Below are 23,734 nucleotides of genomic sequence, written 5' to 3'. Positions count from 1 at the left end.
TGGAATGGAGAGTCCATTCGTGCGGTTGTAGCAGACGGCTTAGTTTGTCTGCTAAGACGTTGTTCTCCCCCTGAATGTAGACTGCTCTGAGTAGGGCGTTGTGGCGCACCGCCCAGTCCCAGACTCGTAGAGCTTCCTGGCAAAGGAGGGCCGAGCCCGTGCCTCCTTGCTTGTTGATATAATACATGGCGGCCTGATTGTCTGTGCGAATGAGGATTACCATGTCGTGAAGTAGGTGTTGGAAAGCTTGGAGCGCATTGAAGATGGCTCTGAGTTCCAGTAGATTGATTTGGTGTAGTCTTTCCGCACTGGTCCAGAATCCTTGGGTGCGGAGACCATCCAGGTGGGCCCCCCATGCATAATTCGACGAATCGGTTGTAAGAACTTTCTGATGGGGGGGAGAGTGCATCAGCAAACCTCTGGATAGATTCGAAGAGGTCATCCACCAAAGTAGAGACTGCCGAAGAGCAGGTGTGACTAAGATGTGTTTGGATAGTGGATCGGACGTCTGATTCCACTGTGATGCCAGGGTCCACTGGGAGATCCTGAGGTGGAGTCTGGCAAAGGGTGTCACATGTACTGTGGAGGCCATATGGCCCAGGAGCACCATCAGTTGTCTCGCCGGTAGGGTTTGGCGAGTAGACACCGACTGGCAGAGATGAAGAAGAGACTCCATGCGTTGCAGAGGCAGGAATGCTCGGAGTCGGGTGGTGTCCAGGACCGCTCCGATGAAGGGGAGGGACTGGGTGGGTTGTAGATGAGACTTGGAAAAGTTGATCTCGAAGCCCAAATTTTGGAGGAAGTAGGTTGTAGCCAAGGCCGCCGAAGTGACCTCTGGGGCTGACGGGGCCTTGATGAGCCAGTCGTCGAGGTATGGGAACACCTGTAGACCCCTGTCCCGGAGTGCTGCGGCCACTACCACCAGGCACTTTGTGAAGACTCTGGGGGACGAAGATAGGCCGAATGGTAGCACTCGATACTGTAGGTGCAGATTTCCCACCCGAAATCTGAGGAACTTTCGGGAGGCCGGGTGAATGGGGATGTGAGTGTAGGCCTCCTTGAGATCCAGGGAGCATAACCAGTCGTTCTGCTCGAGGAGGGGGTATAGAGAAGCCAAAGTCAACATGCGAAACTTCTCTTTGACCAGAAACTTGTTGAGGGCCCGAAGGTCTAAAATGGGTCGCAGGTCGCCCGTTTTCTTCGGGACGAGGAAGTACCGGGAGTAAAACCCTCGGTTCAATTGGTCTGACGGGACCGGCTCGACAGCCCGAAGCTGAAGTAAGGTTTGGACTTCCTGAAGAAGAAGGGCGGTCTGCGTCGAGCTTGAAGGATACTCTCTTGGAGGATGGTCCGGGGGGACCCGATGGAATTGAAGAGAGTATCCTTCTCTTATGATGGTAAGGACCCATAGGTCCGTGGTTATGGCCTCCCATCGATGGTAAAAAAAGATGGAGGCGGCCCCCTATGGGAGAGGCTGAGTGCAGGACGGTGTCGGTTATGCTCCCGGGAGGGGAGTCAAAAGGGCTGGGGAGCCTTAGGTGCAGCCGGTGGCTGAGGTTTTTGCTGAGACTTCTGGGGAGGTTGTCTCTTCGCAGGTTGTCTCGCAGCAGGCGTTTGTCTGGGCATGTAACGCCGCTGGTAAATCAGGGGTGGCCTGGAAGGTCGAGACTGTTGAGGTTTGGGTTTGGGCCGCAGGATGGATTGAAAAGATTTTTCATGATCCGACAGCTTCTTGGTAACAGTTTCGATAGACTCATCGAACAGGTCAGCTCCAGCACATGGTACGTTGGCGAGTCTGTCCTGGAGGTTGGGATCCATATCGATTGTACGGAGCCATGCCAGGCGACGCATGGCTACCGCGCTTGCGGCAGCACGTGCCGAGAGTTCGAATGCATCGAAGGAGGATTGCATCAGCTGGAGGCGTAATTGGGAGAGGGAGGCTACCACTTCCTCGAACTCGAATCGAGCTTGGTTGTCTATGAACGGAGTGAACTTGCGGAGCACCGGCAAGAAGAACTCCAGATAGGAAGAGAAAAAGAAATTGTAGTTCAGCACCTGTGACGCCATCATGGAGTTTTGATAGAATTTTCTACCAAATTTGTCCATCGTTCTCCCCTCTCGGCCCGGCGGTACAGAGGCGTAGACCTGGGAGGGATGAGAGCGTTTAAGAGAGGACTCGACCAGTAGGGATTGGTGGGAGAGTTGAGGGCCCTCAAACCCTTTATGGTGCACGATGCGGTATCGAGCATCGAGTTTGCTGGGGATCGCCGGTATGGAGTACGGTGTTTCGAAACACTGCATGAAGGTCTGATCCAGCAATTTATGCAGGGGGAGCCGAAGCGACTCCGTTGGAGGGTTAGGTAAATGCATGGTGTCCAGATACTCTTTGGAGTATCGGGAGCCCGTGTCAAGGGTCACATCCAGATCATCCGCCATTTGTCGGAGGAATGATGAGAAGGACAATTGATCCGCCAGCGTCGGCCTGTGGGACGGGCTGGAGGAGGAGGAGGCCTCCAGGTCCATGGACATCGGGGAGTGGCAAGGAGAATCGGGCACCGGTGTCTCCTCGTACTCCGGGCCCCCCGGAGGGGACACCTCTGATGAGGAGTATCCCCTACGTTGCAGTTTTTTCTGCGGTGACACCTCCGAATGGCGTGAAGAGTGCCAGGATGAGTGTCTCGATCGGTGCCCGTCTCGGTGGCGGGACGGGGATCGGGATCGTCTGTGCATCGCATGGTCTCCCGAGGCCCCCAAGTGGTGGATAGGGCTGGAAGCGGTGGATCGCAACTGGGGTTGCGATGCGGGTTCTTGCGATGCTACCCAAGTCTGGTAAGGAGTACGGAAGAACTCTTCCTGACTATGCCCAGGGCTTTGAGTATCGATCGGAGGTCTGGTCCCATGTTGGCGCGGAGGCGTAATGGGTTCTAATGGCGGCATATCGGTAAGCGAGGCTTGCCGCGTGGGCATCGCCGCCCTCCCCCGTTCGTCCTCGTCGGTTTTCGAGGTCGAACGGGGAGGAGGGGGAGGGGGCGGACCGCCCCTTTGGACCGGTACCGGGAGGTCACCCTGTATGGCAGCGATGAGCCCGGGTCCGATGGTCTACATGAGCTCAACGAATTGAGCTTCCAGCACGGACCGTAGCGAAGCCGATAAGGAGGGATCCGCACCGAAAGGGGGTCCTCCTGCACGGTCATCGCGCTCCTTCGAGGCCGAGTGCTTCTGCTTAGTAGCTTTCGGCACTTTGATGACCACTGGTGGCACTGTGGAAGGAAGAGGTACCTGAACCGAGGAGACCGGGGCAGGCACCGACGTCGAGCTCGTGGATGGTGTCGGGATGAACGATGCCGGTTTCACCACACTCGATGCAGGAGGGGTCGATACCGGTTTCGCCCGAACCGGGGAGGTATCAGATGAAGTGGAGGCTGAGGGATCCTTAGCTGCGTCCATCTTGAACATCGATTCCCACAATAGGCAACGCCGCTTGAATGAGCGTGCCGTAAGGGTAGAGCAAGGCCTGCACGATTTCGGGATGTGGTCAGGGCCCAAACACTGCAAACAGCGCCGGTGAGGGTCCGTGAGTGAAATCGCGCGTTGGCACTTGCTGCACTTTTTTTAAACCCGGTGATTGGTCGGGACATAGGCCGGAAAATCTCCGCCGCGAGGTCGAAGCCAGTGGGCCTGAGCCACGTGGCCGGCCCGTTCGACCCGCCGGAGGAAATAATCTTCTTTTTTTTTTTTTTTTTACTGAAAAAGAAAAGTACTGTTAACTGTAATTAAAAGAAAGCGAAAACGCGGACAAGGAAGGCAAATTTAACTGAATTCAGCTAGCGCATGATGAAGTTGAACTTCTCAGCTCCGCGGAAAGAAAAGAACTGAGGAGACACGCCCGGATCTCCGGGCGGGAAGGCACCGGCGCATGCGTGGTGCGGGCATCTAGAAACTTTAAGTTTCTACAAGCAACACGTGCTTGTGAGACGTCCGTACCGGGGCTCTGTCTGATGACATCACCCACTAGTGAGAATACCTGCCTGCTTGTCCTGGGATAAATACCAATTCATCCGGCTTCCAGGAGATATCTTCGCTTTCAAATCAGTTGTCACTACCAGTAGAAAGTTCTTCCGTTCGGCCTGGCATCATCTCCCAGTCTTCACGAAGTGATTGTAGTGGCCCTCCGATCCCAGTGTCTTCAGGTGTTTCCTTTTCTGGACGACTGGTTGATCAAGTCTTCATCGTCTCAGGTGACCCTGGCGACAACTCACACCATTTCTTTCCTTCAAATCTTGGGTTTCGAAATCAATTTACCAAAGTCCAACCTCCAACCAACTCAACGTCTTCAGTTCATCAGGGCTATTCTGGATACTACTCTCATGAGAGCGTTTCTTCCTCCAGATCGCCTAGCTGCCTTGCATCATCTCTGTCAACAGATGTTTCAGCTACAATCTCTGCGAGACGCATGATGGTTTTCCTGGGCCACATGGCCTCCATGGTTCATGTCACCCCACTAGCCAGATTGCATCTTCGCACTCCTCAGTGGGCCCTAGCTTCTCAGTGATGTCAGGCGACAAATCCGCTCTTACAGCATATTTCTGTAACCTCATCTCTTCAGTCGCTCCACTGGTGGATGACCTCTTCCAGTCTATCCAGAGGTCTTCCATTCCATCTTCCTCCACATCACCAGGCACTCATGATGGATGCTTTTCCCTACGCCTGGGGAGCGCACATGAGCGGCCTTAAGACGCAGGGTTATTGGACTTCCAAAGAACGCAAATTTCACATCAATTTGCTGGAGCTCAGAGCGATATATTATGTGCTAAAAGCTTTCCAACATCTGACTGACTAAGTTCTCCTCCTTCGCACAGACAATCAAGTAGCGATGTACTACATCAACAAGAAAGGCGGCACGGGCTCTCTTCCCCTTGTCAAGAGGCTCAAAAGATTTGTCTTTGGGCGACCACCCGCAATCTTTTTCTGCAAGCAGTCTACATACAGGGCGAACAGAATTACTTGGCAGACAATCTGAGCAGAATTCTGCAGCCTCAAGAATGGACACTCAGCTTGACAACTCTTCAGTCCATCTTTGCACAATGGGGCACTCCTCAGGTGGACTTATTCACAGCTCCCCACAACCACAAGCTGCTTCGCTTCTGGTCCAGGCTTTACTCTTCTCACCGCCTGGAAGCAGATGCATTTGTTCTGGATTGGATGTAATTTTTCCTCTGTGTTCCCTCCCACTCCTCTCATCCTGGAAACTCTTTTCAAACTCAAGCAGGAGTCAGCCACCATGATACTCGAACCTCCTCGGTGGCCCAGACAGCATTGGTTCTCACTTCTACTTCAACTCAGCACCAGGGAACCCATACTTCTTCCAATATTTCCTACTCTGCTTACACAGAATCAAGGAGCTCTTCTTCATCCCAAACGGTAATTGTACCCCAAGGATCTCCACTGTCCCCAACTCTCTTCAATCTCTACATTGCATCCCTCAGCACCTGCCTGGACAAATTAGGCTTAACCTCCTATAGCTATGCAGACGACATCACCATTCTCCTTCCTTTTGACCAACCAACGTCCTCCATGACAGACACAGGACACTTGAAATAGTAGCAACATGGATGTAAAATCACAAACTGAAACTGAACCCAGATAAGACAAAATTAATTCTCCTCGAAAATAATAAAACCCCAACCATAACAAATCTAGTAAAACTCAATCACATACCCCATACAACCCACTCTAAAACTTCTAGGAATGATAATAGACAAATGCTGTACCATGAAACCACAAATCAACAAAACAATACAAAAATCATTCGCGGTCATGAGAAACTTAAGGCAAGTTCGAAAATTCTTCGACAGAACACAATTCCAGCTCTTGGTCCAGTCCCTAGTCCTAGGTCTTCTAGATTACTGCAACATACTCTACCTACCCTGCCCCAGAACCATAATAAAACAACTACAAACAATTCAAAACACAGCGCTAAGACTTATCTATTCACTGAAACATGACCACATCACAGCGGCATACCTCGACTCACACTGGTTCCCAATACAAGTAAGAATACTATTCCAATTCTACTGCCTATTTAAAACCATAAACGGAGACAGCTATCCTACCTAAACAACCGCCTAATCCAAACTACCTCAAGCAGACATAGGAGAATCCACAAACCATTCACGCATCCCCCAATTAGAGACGTCAGATGAAAAAAACTGTACGATGTCCTTCTAGCCACACAAGCAGCAAAACTAGGCTACCAACTCTTCAATTTACTGATAACGACCCCAGACTACAAATTGTTCAGAAAAGAAATAAAAACCATGCTATTCAAGAAATCCATGAAGACAAACTAACACCGCAAGACTCGTCCCAATTCTCTGAAGCAACCTGCTCTACTCTTTAATTCCTCTGGAAATGTCAGATAACTCCTTTTGTAATCCGCCTTGAACCGCAAGGTAATGGCAGAATAGAAATCACTAATGTAATGTAATATAAAATGAGTGGATTGTGGCCTTTGGTCATTCATGAGGGAACATTCTGCAGTGACAAACTGCTGAGACTGCAGCTTTAATTCCTGAAGAGGTCAAATCCACAAGATGTGCAAAAATCTGTACACAGTGGGATCCTCCCCCAAATCAGTGGCTCCACACTGATCCAGATCCTGGAGATCCACCACATCTGTGGCTGCTGCTTTGCCCCCCTGTGAAAGCAGAGGTATGGAAAGCATATCGTGTGCAACTGCGGGTACTACCGGCATACCTGCTGACATCACTGAGGGGAGGCAAGAGAAAAGACCCTGGACCACAGGAGCAGGGGTCCCTGTAGCTAGTACAAAGGCCAGTGGAAGGGAGACAGGCAGAAACATTTTAGCCAAGTATGCCTGCTAAAGTATCTTAATAAAATCCAGGGAAAACCCATCCACCATGGGAACCAACCCAAAAAATATATCCTCTGTGTTCTAAGGTTGGGCACTCAAGAGTCATGCCATAAGAGCAAAGTGACTCGGATCTTCCATGCAGACCAAACTGCATGAGTAGGTCTGGATGGGCACTCAGCTGAAGGCTGCGATCCCTTCGCAGACGCATCAAATCTGTGTACCACAGTCTGCGAGGTCAATCTGGAGCCACCAGAATTACGTGGCCTGGATGGCTTGTGAGCTGCCATATGACCCGGCCTATCATTGTCCAAAGAGAAAAGACATACAGGAGAATCTCAAGAGGCTACAGCCGCACCAGAGTGTTGAGCCCATGGCTTCTGGGCTCAGATCTTCGACTGAAGAAATGATCCACGTTCTCGTTTTTCACCGTGGCCATGAGATTGAAGCACAGCCAACCCCAGCGCCTCACTATGGCTTGGAATGCCACTGCAGACAGGGTCTATTCGCCCGGATCCAGAGTCTGTCTGCTGAGGAAATCTGCTTGAACATTGTTGACTTCCACTATGTGTGCTGCTGCCAGTGTTTGGAGGTGACGTTCTACCCAAAGAAAAAGAAGGCAGGCTTCCTGAGCCAGAGGAGTGCTTTTGGTCCCTCCCTGGCAATTGACATAGGCTACTGCCATCACATTGTCGGAGAAGACACTGATCATTTGGCCCTCCAGAGCCTTCTATTGCATCAGAGCTAGCCAAATAGCTCTGATCTCCAACCGGTTGATTGACCATTTCTGCTGAACAGGACAATTGCAGTGGGCTCCCATCCCTGAAGGTTGGCATCTGTCATCACCATGAGCCAAAGTGTAGCAGTATGCCCCTACGGAGCGAATGGGAGAAGCCACCAGTCCATGCTTGATTGAGCTTCCAGAGTCCAAGACAGATCTGTAAAGCACCCCTGTGCAGAGCCCAGTGAGAAAGCAAAGCATGCTGAAGAGGACGCATGTGCGCTCTTCGTTCAAGGAATCACATCCAACGTGGCAACCATAGATCCCAGAACTTAAAGAGAGTTCCATGCAGAAGGAGCTGGCTGCTCCAGAAGGGAAGAAAGGCACAGCTTCTGGTAGATATATGTGGCCCACAGCCTTGTCGAAGAGAACTCCCAGATATTCCAGTGACTGCATGGGTGTCAGATTGCTCTTTCTGAAGGTGACAATCCAGCCCAGGTCCTTTAGCACCTTGAGCATCCGCTCTACCTTGCACTGTCCCTCGGATGAGGGAGTTCTGATCAACCAGTTGACTAAGAAAGGGAGAACCTGGAGACCCATTTTCCCCAGGTAAGCCGCCACAACCACCATCACCTTGGTGAAGGTCTAGGGTGCTGTCGCCAGTCCAAAATGCAGAGCCGAGAACTGGTAATGCTGTTCTAGAACATGAAACTGCAAAAATTTGCAGTGGGCTGGAAATATAGGAATGTACAAGTATGCCTCTGTAAGCTCCAGAGAGGCAAGCAACTCTCCTGGGGCCACTGCTGCACGGACTGAAAGCATGGTCTACATGTGAAAGTGTGAAACCTTAAGAGCTGCATTGATGTGCTAAAGATCCAGAATAGGCCTCTAATCTTTGGAGCCTTTCTTTGGCACAATAAAGTATATAGAGTATCTGCCTGAGCCTGAGAGGTAGGGCAACACCGGCTCTGTAGCTTGAATATCCAGCAAGCGCTGCACGGTGGCTTAAACCTTGAGCGCTTTTTCCGGGCAACCTGTAGGAGAGGCCACAAACCAATCTGTCAGAGACCAGGCAAATTCCAGTGTGTAGCCTGACTGAATAATGTCCAAGACCCATTGGTCAGACATAATGCGAATCCAGGTGGGAAGAAATGCTGAGAGCCATCTGAAGAGGGGCATCCCTTACCCTGGCATCATTGTACTTTTTTGGCAGAGGATGCAGAACAGGAGGTAGAAAACTAGGAATGCCTGTAGCCAGCATACTGTCATCAGGAGCCCTGTGAAAATCTCTGTGATTCAGTGGACTGGGGGGACCTGCAAAGGAAGTAGCAGATTTAGACCCACTGGGGAACAGCGATCATAACATGATCCAGTGCAGACTAGAACTGGGATCATCCATTCACTGCCCTCTCTGCTCTTTCCATCCAGTGTCCGTCCTCTCTTCCATTTGGCATTTTCCCTCTTTCTATGCTCCTTCTATAAACTATCTATCCTTCTCTCCTTTGTACATGATTGATTTCATCTCTGTCAGCTCTCCATTTTTCTCTCTCTGTCACCACCCCCTCCCCTATACTCTGGCATATCTCTCTTCTCCTTTCTTTTCTTCCCACCCCACGGTCTGGCATCATCCCTTCCCTGATTCCCTGGCATCTCCTTTCCTTTTATCTCTGCCTTCCCCTCCATGCTCTGATATCTCCTCCTTCCTTTTCCCTTGGTCTGGGGGGGGACCATGTCTACAAAGTGCTGCAAAACCAAAGCACGACGGACAATGTAGAGGTACTATGGTCAGCTCCGAAATCTACCCTGCAAGTAGCAACCAACATATACATAAAAACTGTGAGCAAACGACGCAGGAAAAATAGACCACAGTGGTTCTCCGTGGAGATTTCAGAACTAGTAAAGCACAAGAAAAAAGCTTTTGTTACCTACAAACAATCACAACGACCGGAAGCTAAAGAAACTTATCTGGCGAAATCTAGAAAAGTTAAAGCGCAAGTCAGAGAGACCAAACTCCGAATGGAAGAAAACATAGCTAGGCAGGTAAAGAAAGGGGAGAAATCCTTTTTCAAATTCGTTAGCGACAGGAATAAGAACACAAGCGGTATTGGGCACCTAAAAAAACCTGACGGCAACTTTACAGACTCGGACGCAGACAAAGCAGAACTACTCAATAACTACTTCTGCTCAGTCTTCACCTGCAAAGCGCCAGGATCTGGTCCTCAGCTACAGCCAATGGGGAGCTCAGAAAACCCATTCCAGGACATGGAATTTACTGCGTGCGACGTCTATCACAAGCTATCCCTGAGTCCCTCTGCCGCTTCACCGATGACATCATCGGTGATGCGGCAGAGGGACTCACTGGCAGAAGAAAGCCGCAAGGCAGCCTGTTTAGCGTGCTGTGGCTGCCAACGCTGCAGGAGGGAGGTTTGTTGCTCGGTCATCTCGCTGGGAGGGTCGGCAGGGTATGCTTGGGAGGGAGACATAGGAGGGTCAGCGGGGCCCGAGCGATGATGCTGCTGCTGCCGAATCCAGGCTGCGATCCCCTGTCCTGTTGTCCCCACTCACAGCTTCGGTACGCCCTCTCTGAAAACGGGACATTTCAGCATCCCGAAGCTGTGAGTGGGGACAACGGGACAAGGGATCTGAAAAAGGGACTGTCCTATTCAAAACGGGACGTATGGTCATCTTAGATATAACCCATCTGTCTAGAATTCGTTGCTAGACAATGTGAAAACAGCTTAGGAGGGTTTAAAAATGGTTTGGATAATTTCCTAAAGGAGAAGTCCATAGCCCCTTATTGAGATGGCTTGGAGAAATCCACTGCTTATTCATAGGATAAGCAGCATAGAATTTATTTTGCTACTTGGGATCTAGCTAGGTGCTTGGGACCTGGGTTGGCCATTGTTGGAAACAGACTACTGGGCTTGATGGACCTTTGGTCTGTCCCAGTATGTCAATGCTAAATGTCTCTCCTATTGCACTAGAAGGAGCGGATATCCTTGTCTGGTTCCTGAAAGGCTGTTAACATAAGCTAGCTGAAGGTTGACTGTCCAAATCATGACAAAACTTAGGACCAAAAACATTTCAAGGGTTCTAAATATATTCCTATTCAACTCTGTCAGAGGCCTTGTGTTGAGTGCCTCTGAGAAGGCTGATGATTACATTTGTGTTGTAATTTGCATCAGAAACATAATCTGGTATTATTTGATGAGTGTCTACCGCTAATAAAACTTGATTGATCTATTTGAATTAGTTGAGGTAGGCATTTAGTTAGTCCATTGGCAAGTATTTTAGCTGTATTTATATATAGCATAGTATTTATACTGTAATTTTGCCTCAATATCTAAAAGTGATAATAAATTTGGGACCTCATTCTGGTAATACAATTACTAGTGCTTTTACTATCATTCCTGACATACTGTACTGCCAGATATCAACATAGTTTGATAATACGACAATATGTATGGGAATACCAAATGTTCTAAATACCTTATAAAGGTCAACAGCTATACCAAGTGTTCTACTGCATTGTAATTTAGCAAAAGCATTTTGAAGTTCTTTAATATTAATGTTCTTCTCAAGAATTGGGTTGGGGGATGGATGATGTCTGGAGAAGCCTGCTTATTGAACCTTGGGCAACAGGCGCGCTGAGGGAGAATCTGAGGGAAGTAGGGCCCGGGGAGGGGAAATTTAATCTTTTCTTGGGGGCTTTGGGTGGGACTCTAACAAGCCATACTATGTCAATAGACCATATTTCAAACAGTTTCTGATGCTAAGACTTGTGCTCAGCTTGGACAACCAACTCAGGAATATGGTTGGATCCAACCCAGGCATCTCATCTCCAGCATTGTTACCAGTTCTTCCAGCAGGTGAGGATATTGCATGAGGAAATTGTCCTATAGTACCATTAGCTAAGAGATGCTTTGGAATGGAAAAGCACAGCTCATTTTCAAATATGTTTATTGATAAAATAGGAGTGCATATGTGTGAGGCTGTATCACTTTCTGATTTGGTAATATATAACTGCTCAATTCAAAGAGCAGAGCTTTAGAAACACACTCAGCCCGAGTATTACAAACTATGATTTTTCCACAGTACATTTAGCCATCGGAAAAGAAGAGGAACTAAGCTACGATACAGATTCTGTCTGCAGCAGGAGTGATGACTAGGCCATGTGCCCTGTGAAGATGGTCAAAAAAATTGTGCCAGCTCCTTCCATGACAGTTCCATTACGTAACCTAAAAATCAAGTAACTGTAACAATGGAAGAAAAGGCAGAATTAGTCATGTTAATACAGTAAGAGATACATTGATGCTAAATTTCCCCTCCTAGCTTTGATTTACACTCACCAGTTGTGGTAAGACTTTCTCCAAGTGTTCTAGGTCCACAGTGGGCACGTCCTCAGACTGGGCTTGTCGTGCAGCCCGAGCAGCTGCCTCTGTACACAAGAGAGCTATTTCACAAATTCTGCCTTGGTCTGAACAAGCTGTTTTATGCATGATGATTAAAAGCATGACACAAGTAATAGGCTTGGTAGAACACTGTCCCAGAAAATCCCACATGCATAACCTTTGACTACAGTAAATGGTCATGTTCCTTCTTGTGACAGTCTCTGAACTAACTACTTTCATTACCAGTGTTTTCTAGTGCAACAGGTGTGTCATTCTGGACAATAGGCTATTTTCCCCTTGGTAGCTAGCTGTGCTGGGCAGAAAGAATCCATTCCAGGTCTTCAATTCCTCCCCCTTCTCTAGTGGACTCTGCTGCCCCCCTTCGGTTTTCCCTTGTGCACACGAGCTGGAAAGTGTCTTTCTGATCTGCTCTGTATATTTCTTTATTATTTGGGGTATTTTTTGTGGGTTTTGGTGTACCAGAGCTCCCAGTGTGGGAGAAAACTCTGCCTGCATGGACTTGAGTCTGCAGCCAACAGGTTAATCCAGTGGTCTCAAACTCATGCCAGGTACTATTTTGAGGCCCGCAGTATGTTTATCATAATCACAAAAGTAAAATAAAACAGTTTCTTGATCATATGTCTCTTTAGCTATAAATTACAATATTATTATTAAGACTTAGCCAAAAGGAAAGATTTATAAACTATAAAGCAGGGGTAGGGAACTCCGGTCCTCGAGAGCCGTATTCCAGTCAGGTGTTCAGGATTTCCCCAATGAATATGCATGAGATCTATTTGCATGCACTGCTTTCAATGCATATTCATTGGGGAAATTCTGAAAACCCGACTGGGTTATGGCTCTCGAGGACCGGAGTTCCCTACCCCTGCTATAAAGAATTTTACCTCATTCAAAACTGTCATTTCTTTAATAAGACAATTATTTTTTTCTGAGGCCCTTCAAGTACCTACAAATCCAAAATGTGGACCTGCAAAGGGTTTGAGTTTGAGCCCACTGGGTTAATCCTTTGGGGACCTGTTCAACCAGCCTGCAGCAAACTTTGTGGAGCTCGGTGTCCATAACCCTAGTAGCTCAGCTCGCTTACTGAATTGCAGGCTGTTAGGCATCTGCAGGGGCTCAGTGGGACTCTTTAGGATACCGGCTGCATTTTTGCCTCCCCCTTCATGTGCACGGTTCTGTGGGGATTGGTGGTCTGGGATGCTGAGGGTGCTCAGTAGCCTCAGGCTCTACAGTGGCGGCAGGGTTCCGGAACACATTATGCAATACCAGTCACGGCTTCTATTGCGCTATGACAGTGGTTGGGTTCTATCAGCCTTTACTTTTCCTGTACATTATGGAAGCAAAACACTGGTTAAAAACCGAGACATGGCCCTAGCACGTTTCAAGGGGCCTTCAGGCACCTCCCAAATGTTTGTGAGAATCTGAACTTTGTCAGAATGATCAGGAAAGGTGGCCAATTTCAGCCTCTGATCACTCATGAGGAACATTCCGCAGCAACAGGCTGCCCTGCCTTCAGCTTCAACTCCTGGAGATCAAATCCACCAGATGTGCGGGCTTGAAATATCCATGTATAGTGGGATCTTCCCCAAGATCCAAGACTCCTGGATCTTGGTCCTGGAGATCCACTAGGGCCGTAACAGCTCCCGCAGTTGTAGTGCCTGCCTGTGTAGTCAGAGGCATTGTCAGAGAATCAGGGCATGGCTGGCATACTGACTGGGGGGAGGGCAGGAGAGAAGACCTGTGCCCTGGGGAGAAGGGGTCTCCATGCCCGGCTTGGACGCCACCAAATAAGCCTGATACATCACATTAAAAAATTTGGGAGAAAACTCGACATCCGTAGAGGAGCTGCCTTCTGCGGATACTTCTTGGAGGATCTATAAGATTTTCTCCCTGAAACTCGCTTGTGTTTTCCTGGAGCATCAACTACGCACTTCACAGGACTTCCCATCGCCATTTTTTCAGGCATGAAGGCAGACACAGCGGCAAGACCCCCCTTCAGAGGTCGAGGGCACGGGGCTGAACAAATCTCACTGCCCTCCCATGCCACTGTGCACGTGGAACATGGCTATGCGCCTGACAGCTATCTACCGCAAATGGGACGAGTCCACTTTTATTTACCACAGTTACTTACCACTTTAAAAGTGCATTGTCACTTTAAGACTTTAGAAAGTTTGCGATAGCCTGAACCGCGCATGCGTGAGTGCCTTCCCGCCCGACATAGGGCGCGCATTCCCTCAGTTAAGCCAGCTAAGAAGCCAATCTGGGGAGGTGGGTGGGTTGTGAGAATATCTGCCTGCTGTCATAAGAACATAAGCAATGCCTCTGCTGGGTCAGACCTGAGGTCCATCGTGCCCAGCAGCCTGCTCACGCGGCGGCCCAACAGGTCCAGGACCTGTGCAGTGATCCTCTATTTATACCCTTCTATCCCCCTTTCCAGCAGGAACTTGTTCAATCCTTTCTTAACCCTTTCAGGACCAAGGGACATATTTGTCCCATAACTTTAAAATCCTATAAATTTTGATTGGGATAGTCTACAGTTCTAAATTTGATATGTACGGATTCCATATGATACTGCCTTTATGTAAACAAACTGGTTCCGACATTCATTCATTAGCGTCGTTGCCAGATTGACGAGAAGATTCACTTGCCACACTGTCCATAAGCCAGAAGTGTGATTTTTTAAATAAAAATAATGATATTTCACAAAAAAAATCAATTTTTTGGCATCTGCAAGCCCTTTTTACCATAAAAATGTTGTCAAAACCACAAAAATTGGCCTACAATCCTTATGGTCCTGAAAGGGTTAAACCACAATACCGTACTCTGCCCTATTACGTCCTCTAGAAGCGTATTCCACCACACGCTGTGTAAAGAAGAATTTCCTAGCATTTGTTTTGAATCTGTCCCCTTTCAACTTTTCCGAATGCCCTCTTGTTCTTTTATTTTTTGAAAGTTTGAAGAATCTGTCCTTCTCTACTCTCTCTCTGTCGCTGGATAACACCTGTTACGGTAAGTAATTGTGCTTTTATCCCAGGACAAGCAGGCAGCATATTCTCACACATGGGTGACCTCCAAGCTAACAGAAATGGGATGGTGAAAATGTTGGCCTTAGGAAAATAAATGTTGTAATACAGATTGGCCAAAGTGCCCATCCCGTCTGGAGAAACTCCAGACAGTATTGATAAGTGAATGTATGAACTGAGGACCAGGTGGCAGCTTTACAGATTTCCTCAATGGGAGCAGATCTGAGGAAAGCCACAGAAACTGCCATAGCTCTAATTTTGTGGGCTGTGACATGACTCTCCAGTTCCAGTCCAGTCTGAGCATAGCAGAACGAGATGCAGGCAGTCAGCCAGTTGGAAATCGTTTTCTTGGAAACAGGATGCCCCAGCTTATTTGGATCAAATGAGATGAACTGTTGCGGAGATGTTCGATGTGGCTTTGTCTGGTCAATATAATAGGCCAGAGCCTGTTTACAGTCCAAAGTATGTAAGGCGGTTTCTCCAGCATGAGAATGAGGCTTCGGAAAAAACACTGGTAGAACAATTGACTGATTAAGATGAAAATCAGTGACAACTTTAGAAAGAAACTTTGGGTTTGTCATGATGAAAAATTGTAAAGGGTGGATCTGCAACTAATGCTTGTAACTCACTGACCCTCCTGGCAGAGGTGAGAGCAATAAGGAAGACGACTTTCCAGGTGAGAAACTTAAGATGGCCTGTGGCCATTGGTTCAAATGGTGGCTTCATCAAACTGGAAAGTACTACATTAAGATCCCAGACTACAGGAGGAGGCTTGAGAGGTGGTTTTATATTGAAAAGTCCCTTCATGAATCTGGAAACCAAAGGATGAGCAGTGAGAGGTTTGCCCTCTACTGGTATGTGAAAAGCTGTAATAGCACTGAGATGAACTCTGATAGAAGTAGATTTAAGTCCAGAGTCAGACAGAGAAAGCAGATAATCCAACACCAATTCCACTGCCAAGAAAGTTGGATTGTGATGATGAAGAAGACACCAGGAAGAAAACCTAGTCCACTTTTGTTGATAACACTGCCGAGTAACTGGTTTCCTGGAAGCATCAAGGATTTGTCGCACAGGCTGAGAAAGATGTACATCAGACAGTCAGCCCGAGAGAAACCAAGCTGTCAAGTGTAGTGATTGCAGGTTGGGATGTAGAAGGGATTCCTGATTCTGAGTAAGTAGAGTAGGAAATACTGGAAGAAGTATTGGTTCCTTGGAACTGAGCTGAAGTAGAAGGGAGAACCAATGTTGCCTGGGCCACCGTGGAGCAATGAGGATCAGGGTGGCTGCTTCTCGCTTGAACAGAGGAATTAGAGGGAATGCATATAGAAACGGGCCCGTCCAGTCCAGGAGAAAAGGCATCGGCTTCCAGATGGAGAGGAGAGTAGTCTGGAGCAAAACTGGGGCAACTGGTGATTGTGAGGAGCCACAAACAAGTCCACTTGTGGAGTGCCCCATTGAGCAAAGATGGACTGGAGAGTTGCAGAATTGAGAGTCCATTCGTGAGGCTAAAGAATTCTGCTGAGGTTGTCTGCTAGGGAATTCTTCTCCTCTTGAATGTAGACAGCCTTCAAGAACAGATTGCGAGCTGTTGCCCAAGTCCAGATTTTTAGGCCTCCTGACACAACAGGAGAGAGCCTGTACCTCCTTTCTTGTTTATGTAGTACATTGCTATTTGATTGTCTGTGCGAAGGAGGAGGACTTGGGGACAGAGAAGATGATGGAAGGCCTTGAGGGCATAGAACATTGCTCTGAGTTCCAAGAAATTGATGTGAAATTTCCGCTCCCTGGCGGTCCAAAGACCCTGAGTCTGAAGATCATCCATATGAACCCCCCAGGCATAAGGGGATGCGTCTGTCATGATGACCTTGTGATGAGGGGCAAGTGGAAAAGGAGACATCTGGAGAGATTAGAAGAGATTATCCACCACTGAAGCGACTGCAGAAGAGATGAGGTTACAGATATATGCTGCGAGAGATGATCCGTCGCTTGAGACCACTGAGAAGCAAGGGTCCACTGAGGAGTGCAAAGATGCAGCCTTGCCAGTGGCGACACATGGAAAGTGGAAGCTATGTGTCCTAGAAGAACCATCATGTGTCTGGCAGAGATGGATTGAAGAGGAAGCAATTGCTGACAAAGGCGGATGAGAGCCAGAAGACGATCTTGAGGAAGAAATGCTCTTATGAGAGTTGTGTCTAGGATTGTCCCAATGAACTGCAGATGTTGAGTTGGAAGCAGATGAGATTTGGGGAAGTTGATTTCGAATCCTAGTATTTTAAGAAAAGAAATGGTCTGAGATGTTGCTGAGATGAAACACCCTTGATCAACCAGCCGTCCAGGTAAGGGAAGACTTGAAGGCCATGTGATTGGAGAGATGCAGCCACTACAATGAGGCATTTCGTGAAGACTCTGGGAGAAGATGCCAGTCCAAAGGGAAGGACCTTGTACTGGTAATGACGCTGATTGATTTGAAAACGGAGATACTTCCTGGAAGCCGGATGAATTGCAATGTGTGTAGGCTTCCTTGAGATCCAGAGAGCATAGCCAGTCGTTCTGATTGAGGAGAGGATAAAGCAGGGCAAGGGATAGCATTCTGAATTTCTCCTTGACAGAAATTTGTTGAGAGCTCTGAGATCCAGGATGGGTCTCAGTTCTCCGGTCTTCTTTGGGACTAAGAAGTAACGGGAGTAGAATCCCTGCTTCTGCTGATTGAGGGGAACTTGCTTGATGGCATTTAGCAGGAGAAGGGATTGAACCTCCTGCAGAAGAAGGGAGGACTGTGCAGGGTCCAAAACAGACTCTTTTGGAGGCTTGTTTGGGGTCAGTATGTGAAAATTGAGTGTAACCCTGACAAATGATGGTGAGGACCCAGAGGTCTGATGTTATGAGCTCCCAGCGAGCTATGAAAGTTTGGAGATGGCCTCCGATGGGCTGAGGCAAAGTGTGCAGAATGTTGACGTTGGCTATGCTTTGAAGAAACACGTCATAAAGACTGTGTAGATTTTTGAGGGGCAGCCTGTTGTTTCTGATGTTGCTTACGTGATTGTTGTTGTTGTTTCTGTCTCCTGGATTGAGACGGAGCTGGGGGTCATAAGTTTTGCAGCAAATCTCTGATATGAGGATGGTTGCCGGAAAGGACAAGAAGGTGTAGGCTTCTTTTTGGGCTTGACCAGAGTATCCCACATGGTTTCATGGGCAGACAACTTCTGGATAGCCGAGTCCATGGAGGCACCAAAAAGCTCATCCCCCAGACAAGGTGCATTGGCCAACCTGTCCTGATGATTGACGTCCAGCTCAGAAACTCGAAGCCAGGCCAGACGTCGCATGGCCACTGACATTGTCGTTGCATGTGAGGAAAATTCAATGGTGTCATAGATGGAACGAACCATGTATTTTCTTAGTTGGAGCAGGTCAGAGATGAAGTGCTGAAAAGCATGCAACTTACGTTCAGGCAGATATTTTTGGAATGTAGCAACCTGCTTGACCAACATAGCATTCTGGTATAGCCTTTTGCCAAACCGGTCCATAGCTTTGCCTTCTCTGCCAGGAAGTACAGAAGCATACACACTAGCCCCTGAAGATTTCTTTAATGTTGATTCCACCAGGAGAGATTCATGGGATAGCTGTGGCTTGTCAAAACCAGGAATAGGTACTACCTATACAGAGAACCCAGCTTACATGGAGCTATAGGGATGGTAAGAGGTATCTCCAGGTTCTTATAAAAAGTTTCCCGCAAAATATCATGGAGGGAAAGTTTCAGAAGGTCCTTGGGTGGTTGATCTTTTAGATTTTTTTGAGTCAGCTTCCAAGGGAATAGCTAAGGTTTCAGACATTTCCCTGAGGAATCTAGAAAAAGATGATTTCTCAGACAGATCAGAAGCATTTTGAGAAGAGTGGTGAATAGATTCATCTTCTGAAGAACCCTCCTCTTCAGATATATTGGGTTCTTGCTCAGAATCTCCCCAGAGATCCGAATCCCGAGTTGTTCGGGGTCGGTGCCCAGCACTCGGTGTCGAAGGCTCGAGATGCTTTAACTTCTTCAGTCTCAGGTGACATCTGAGTTGAGGATGACCGACGTCGGCAGCTCATCGGTGTCGGCTCCTACATGAGACGTGGTGGTACCGATGGAGACTCCTGTGCAGGTGCTACCGGTGTCGAGGGCTCAGACCTGACTGGCACCAGAGGAGTCTGTGTCGACATGGTTGGCATCAGCAGTTGGAACTGCTCCCTTAATTCCTCTTGCAGCAATTCCTTCATCTGCTGTTTAAGAGTAAGTACCAGTACTGCTGGCTTTTTTGCTGGTACCTTCAGTGAGGCTCTATGCTCCGATGATGAGGCCAATGTCGAGGCACTCACTGATATCAGAGCGGAGCGCTTTTTGGGTCTTCTTGAGGTCGGCAGGACTTGACTCCCTGCTACTTTGACCCGAGACCCAGAGGAAGTGGGCTTCTTAGCCGGCTTACCTATTGATGTGAGCGACACTGTAGATGGCTCCCACGATGCCGAGAGTTGTGGTGTCAATTTGGACGGCGGTCGAGTCTCCTTCCATGGCCATGCCGAAAAGTTTCTGCTGAATGAGGCGGTTTTTAAGGGTCCTTTTCTGCAGAGAAGAACAACGAGAGTGTCTCTGGAAGGTGCTCTGGCCCCAAGCACTGGAGGCACCAGCGATGTGGATCAGTTATGGAAATGGGCCGAGCACAACATTCACAATTTTAAAACCCGTCTGTGGCCAGGACATTAATGGAAAAACGGCCTCAGCTAAATCAAATCCGGAGGCCAAGGTGAACAAACGGGCCCCGCCAGGTCGAACCCGTAAAAGGGAAAAGACAAAAATTTTTAGTCTTTTTTTTTTTTAACACAAAAACAATAAAGAACAACTAAACAAAATAAAACTGACTGAAAAGTCAGAAATCCGTGAGAGCGGGAAGGCAGCAAATGAAAAAATTTAAACAGCCATTGAAAGATGCATCTTCTTAGCTCCGTGGAAACTAAGAAACTGAGGGACCGCATGCCCTACATCGGGCGGGAAGGCACTTGCGCATGCGCGGTTCGGGCTATCGTGATCTTTCTAAAGTCTTAAAGTGGCAATGCACTTTTAAAGTTATCCGTACCAGGGCTCCACCGTTGGTGATATCACCCATGTGTGAGAATATGCTGCCTGCTTGTCCTGGGATAATGACCTTTTCTGTATTTTATTTAGGTTTGAGCAATAAATCTATGGCCTGGAAGATCAGTTGCCTCAGACTCACCTTGGACAAACACCTTTAGCATTTCTGTCATCAGCTGTAAGGCATCGGCAGAGACTAAAAGGAAAAAGCAGAGTTTTTTACCCTGTAAAATTCAGGCAGTCTACCATCCACCCTAATTCCTGTTTTTCTTATATGGATTATGAAGGAGGGAGGGATTCAATTCCTTTAGTAGCTTTACTCAGTTAAACAGATGGCTACTTTTTCTCAACTTGATCCCACCAAATCCTTGTGCATTTAAAACTAGCCTTGTTTGTTTATGTGCCCTGGCTAGATTAAAAATTTCACAAACCAGGGTCTCTCTCATACATGTTTCTGTACTTACACTGGCACGTAACCAAATAATTAATATCAGTAGTACACACACACTGCTTACCATTACTACTACTTCTTTCTATAGCGCTGACAGATATACACAGCTGACATGGTAAAAAGGGTAGACAAGACTTTTTTTTTTAGTGAAAACAAGGAAAAATTATGTTCTTACCTGTTAATTTTCTTTCCCTTAGATGCAGCAGATGAATCCAGAGACCAATTGGATAGCTCACATCTACCAGCAGGCGGATATAGAGAAACTGATTAACAGGTGGTCCTATTGGCTGGCACTCCTCCTGTATCTCCAGTATAGCTCCTTGCCCAAGCATCCGTAACCATCAATAGGCATAGCATGGAAAAAACTTCTTTCCCATAACAAATCTCAAAAGGCAATAATACAGAATACAACCCTCAACAATAACAAACTTCAAAATAACAGACAGACAATATCCAGAAAGGGTGGGGCTCTGGATTCATCTGCTGTGTCTAAGGGAAAGAAAATTAACAGGCAAGAACATAATTGTTCCTTCCCTAGCAACAGCAGCAGATAAATCCAGAGACCAATGGGATGTAGCAAAGCAATCCTCAATCTGGGTGGGAAGCAAACGCCGCCTCCGCAACAACCAAAGCACTAAACGCATCTACCGCATGTGCCCCCACAGCCAACCAGTAATACTGAGAGAAGGCACTCTTGGAAGACCAAGTAGCCACAAGACAAAACTCCTCCAAGGAAAAAACCTCTGGACCGAGTCCAAGAAGTAGCCATCACTCCTATGGAATGGTCATGAAGTTCTTTCGCCAACCGCTTCCCTGCCATCAAGCAAGCGCAAAGAATGTCCTCCTGGACCCATCGAGCGATGGAGGCTTTGGACGCCGCCATATGTTTGAGGCGTCCCTTGAAGAATACAAAAAGATGATCTAAACAACTAAAAGTCATTAGAAACCTTGCTCGCGGAGAACGCCACGCACTTTCAAAAAACTCAGTGCATAAAAGCACTTCTCCCCATTGCTCCTCCCAGGAAGAAGGAAGGAAAAGTGAGCGTGTCATAAATGAAAGGATGACACCTCCATAGAAAGAATTGTGGTACCGTCCGAACTGATACCCCAAATTTTGGAAATCAGAAACAGGAATCCCCGCTGAACAAGGCCTGCAACTCGGAAAACTTCAGCCGAAGCCATGGCCACAAGAAACCCCTTGTTCAACGGTACAAGGAGGAAATGAAGCCTTCGGTAAACTGCGAAGAAGTACCTGAAGATTGTACTCCGGACAGGGTTTACTAAGAGGTGCACGAATATACCATACTCCGTTTAAGAACTGAACTCCATGAAGCTGAGAAGTAAGCGAAGAGCAATATACCTCGCCCTTGTAACAAGCTAAGAATGGTGCTTGAAGCTGAAGGGAATTGAACGCTAAGCCCTCGGCAATACCCTGTGCCAAAAAGGACCTCCAGAAGGGTGCAAATGATGAGAAGTATCCAAGAAAGGAACAAACCTCCAAAAGGAAGCAGCAGCCACAGGTGAAGACATCTGTAGCGCCTGGACAAGAGAAGAAACAACCTGCTTCGCATAACCCTTACACGGCAGTCATGACTTCTCAAAAGCTAGGTCGTAATACCCAAGTAGTATGAATATCCATGTTGATCGGACCCTAGGGGAGCAAATCCGGAGATACCAGGACACGTAGTCTGGCTGTCAAAAGACTCATCAGATCCGCATAGCAAGAATGGCGCAGCCAAGCCAGACTGTGTCCGGAAAGCGAGCTCGAGATGACAAATCCAAGCCATCAACAGCCAGGGGAAAAAGAGAAACCAGAGGCGAGAAAGAAGCCACGCTGCTACCCCCTCTAACTCCCACTCCCTGTGCCCGCCGAAGAAGCTAGGAATCAGAGAATTGTGAGACGAGGCCATGAGGTCTAGTTCCAGGAGATCTCACATCCACCAAAAGAGCTGGAACGCCTGAGCCAAAATTCCCAATATCCAGGAGGTAGAAGATTTCAATATTACAAACGTGTACACTTTCTAGAGCGAACACAGCACTGTACACCGGAACATGCAATAAATGGGCTATGCTCAGATTTCGCGAAAGGAAAGTCCATCCAACTCTTTTCCTGACCCTGAAAATGATCTGCCAACAGAAGAGGAAGATGAGGGTCCACCCATTGAAGAAGAACAACAACTTTACCTATCAACTGAGTACATCACCTATTGCCCAAGCTGTAGAGAAATACCCCCATCATAATACCGACTGAAAGGACTCTCAGCGGTATTCCGGAAGAATTGTCTGAAGTGCAGAAAAGCAGCCTGACCATGCTCAAGAGTAGAAGAATGAACAAGAACTGAGTCGCCGCCTAAGACCAGACTCCTGGCGCTGAGGATGGAACATAAGAACATAAGCATTGCCTCTGCTGAGTCAGACCATAGGTCCATCACGCCCAGCAGTCCGCTCCCGCGGCGGCCCCCCAGGTCAAGGACCTGTAGTGATCTGGGAGGAGAGAAGCTGATATGCACGGACGGGGAGAGGGACCTTGGGGTGATAGTGTCCGAAGATCTAAAGGCGAAAAAACAGTGTGACAAGGCAGTGGCTGCTGCCAGAAGGATTCTGGGCTGTATAAAGAGAGGCGTAGTCAGTAGAAGAAAGAAGGTGTTGATGCCCCTGTACAGGTCATTGGTGAGGCCCCACTTGGAGTATTGTGTTCAGTTTTGGAGACCGTATCTGGCGAAAGACGTAAGAAGACTTGAGGCGGTCCAGAGGAGGGCGACGAAAATGATAGGAGGCTTGCACCAGAAGACATATGAGGAGAGACTGGAAGCCCTGAATATGTATACCCTAGAGGAAAGGAGAGACAGGGGAGATATGATTCAGACGTTCAAATACTTAAAGGGTATTAACGTAGAACAAAATCTTTTCCAGAGAAAGGAAAATGGTAAAACCAGAGGACATAATTTGAGGTTGAGGGGTGGTAGATTCAGGGGCAATGTTAGGAAATTCTACTTTACGGAGAGGGTGGTGGATGCCTGGAATGCGCTCCCGAGAGAGGTGGTGGAGAGTAAAACTGTGACTGAGTTCAAAGAAGCGTGGGATGAACACAGAAGATTTAGAATCAGAAAATAATATTAAAGATTGAACTAGGCCAGTTACTGGGCAGACTTGTA

The 23,734-nt window shown here is 47.8% G+C and overlaps 1 protein-coding gene across 1 annotated transcript in view; it reads right to left on the bottom strand.

Annotated features, from left to right (window-relative positions):
• Positions 1-11,535: 11,535 nt before the first annotated feature.
• CENPX (centromere protein X) overlaps positions 11,536-23,734 on the bottom strand; it is a 47,611-nt gene continuing 35,412 nt past the window's right edge. The window contains exons 3-5 of the mRNA XM_033961548.1: positions 20,271-20,324; positions 11,942-12,030; positions 11,536-11,845 (exon numbers count right to left, since the gene is read on the bottom strand). Coding sequence (XP_033817439.1) covers positions 11,831-11,845; positions 11,942-12,030; positions 20,271-20,324 — 158 coding nt within the window. The 3' untranslated portion in view covers positions 11,536-11,830. The remainder of the gene's footprint in view (positions 11,846-11,941; positions 12,031-20,270; positions 20,325-23,734) is intronic.

Source organism: Geotrypetes seraphini, chromosome 10 (genome assembly GCF_902459505.1).
Source record: "Geotrypetes seraphini chromosome 10, aGeoSer1.1, whole genome shotgun sequence".
Classification (NCBI taxonomy): Eukaryota; Metazoa; Chordata; class Amphibia; order Gymnophiona; family Dermophiidae; genus Geotrypetes; species Geotrypetes seraphini.
The sequence above is the reverse complement of the archived record's forward strand: the minus strand, read 5'-3'. Positions and strand labels throughout refer to the sequence as shown.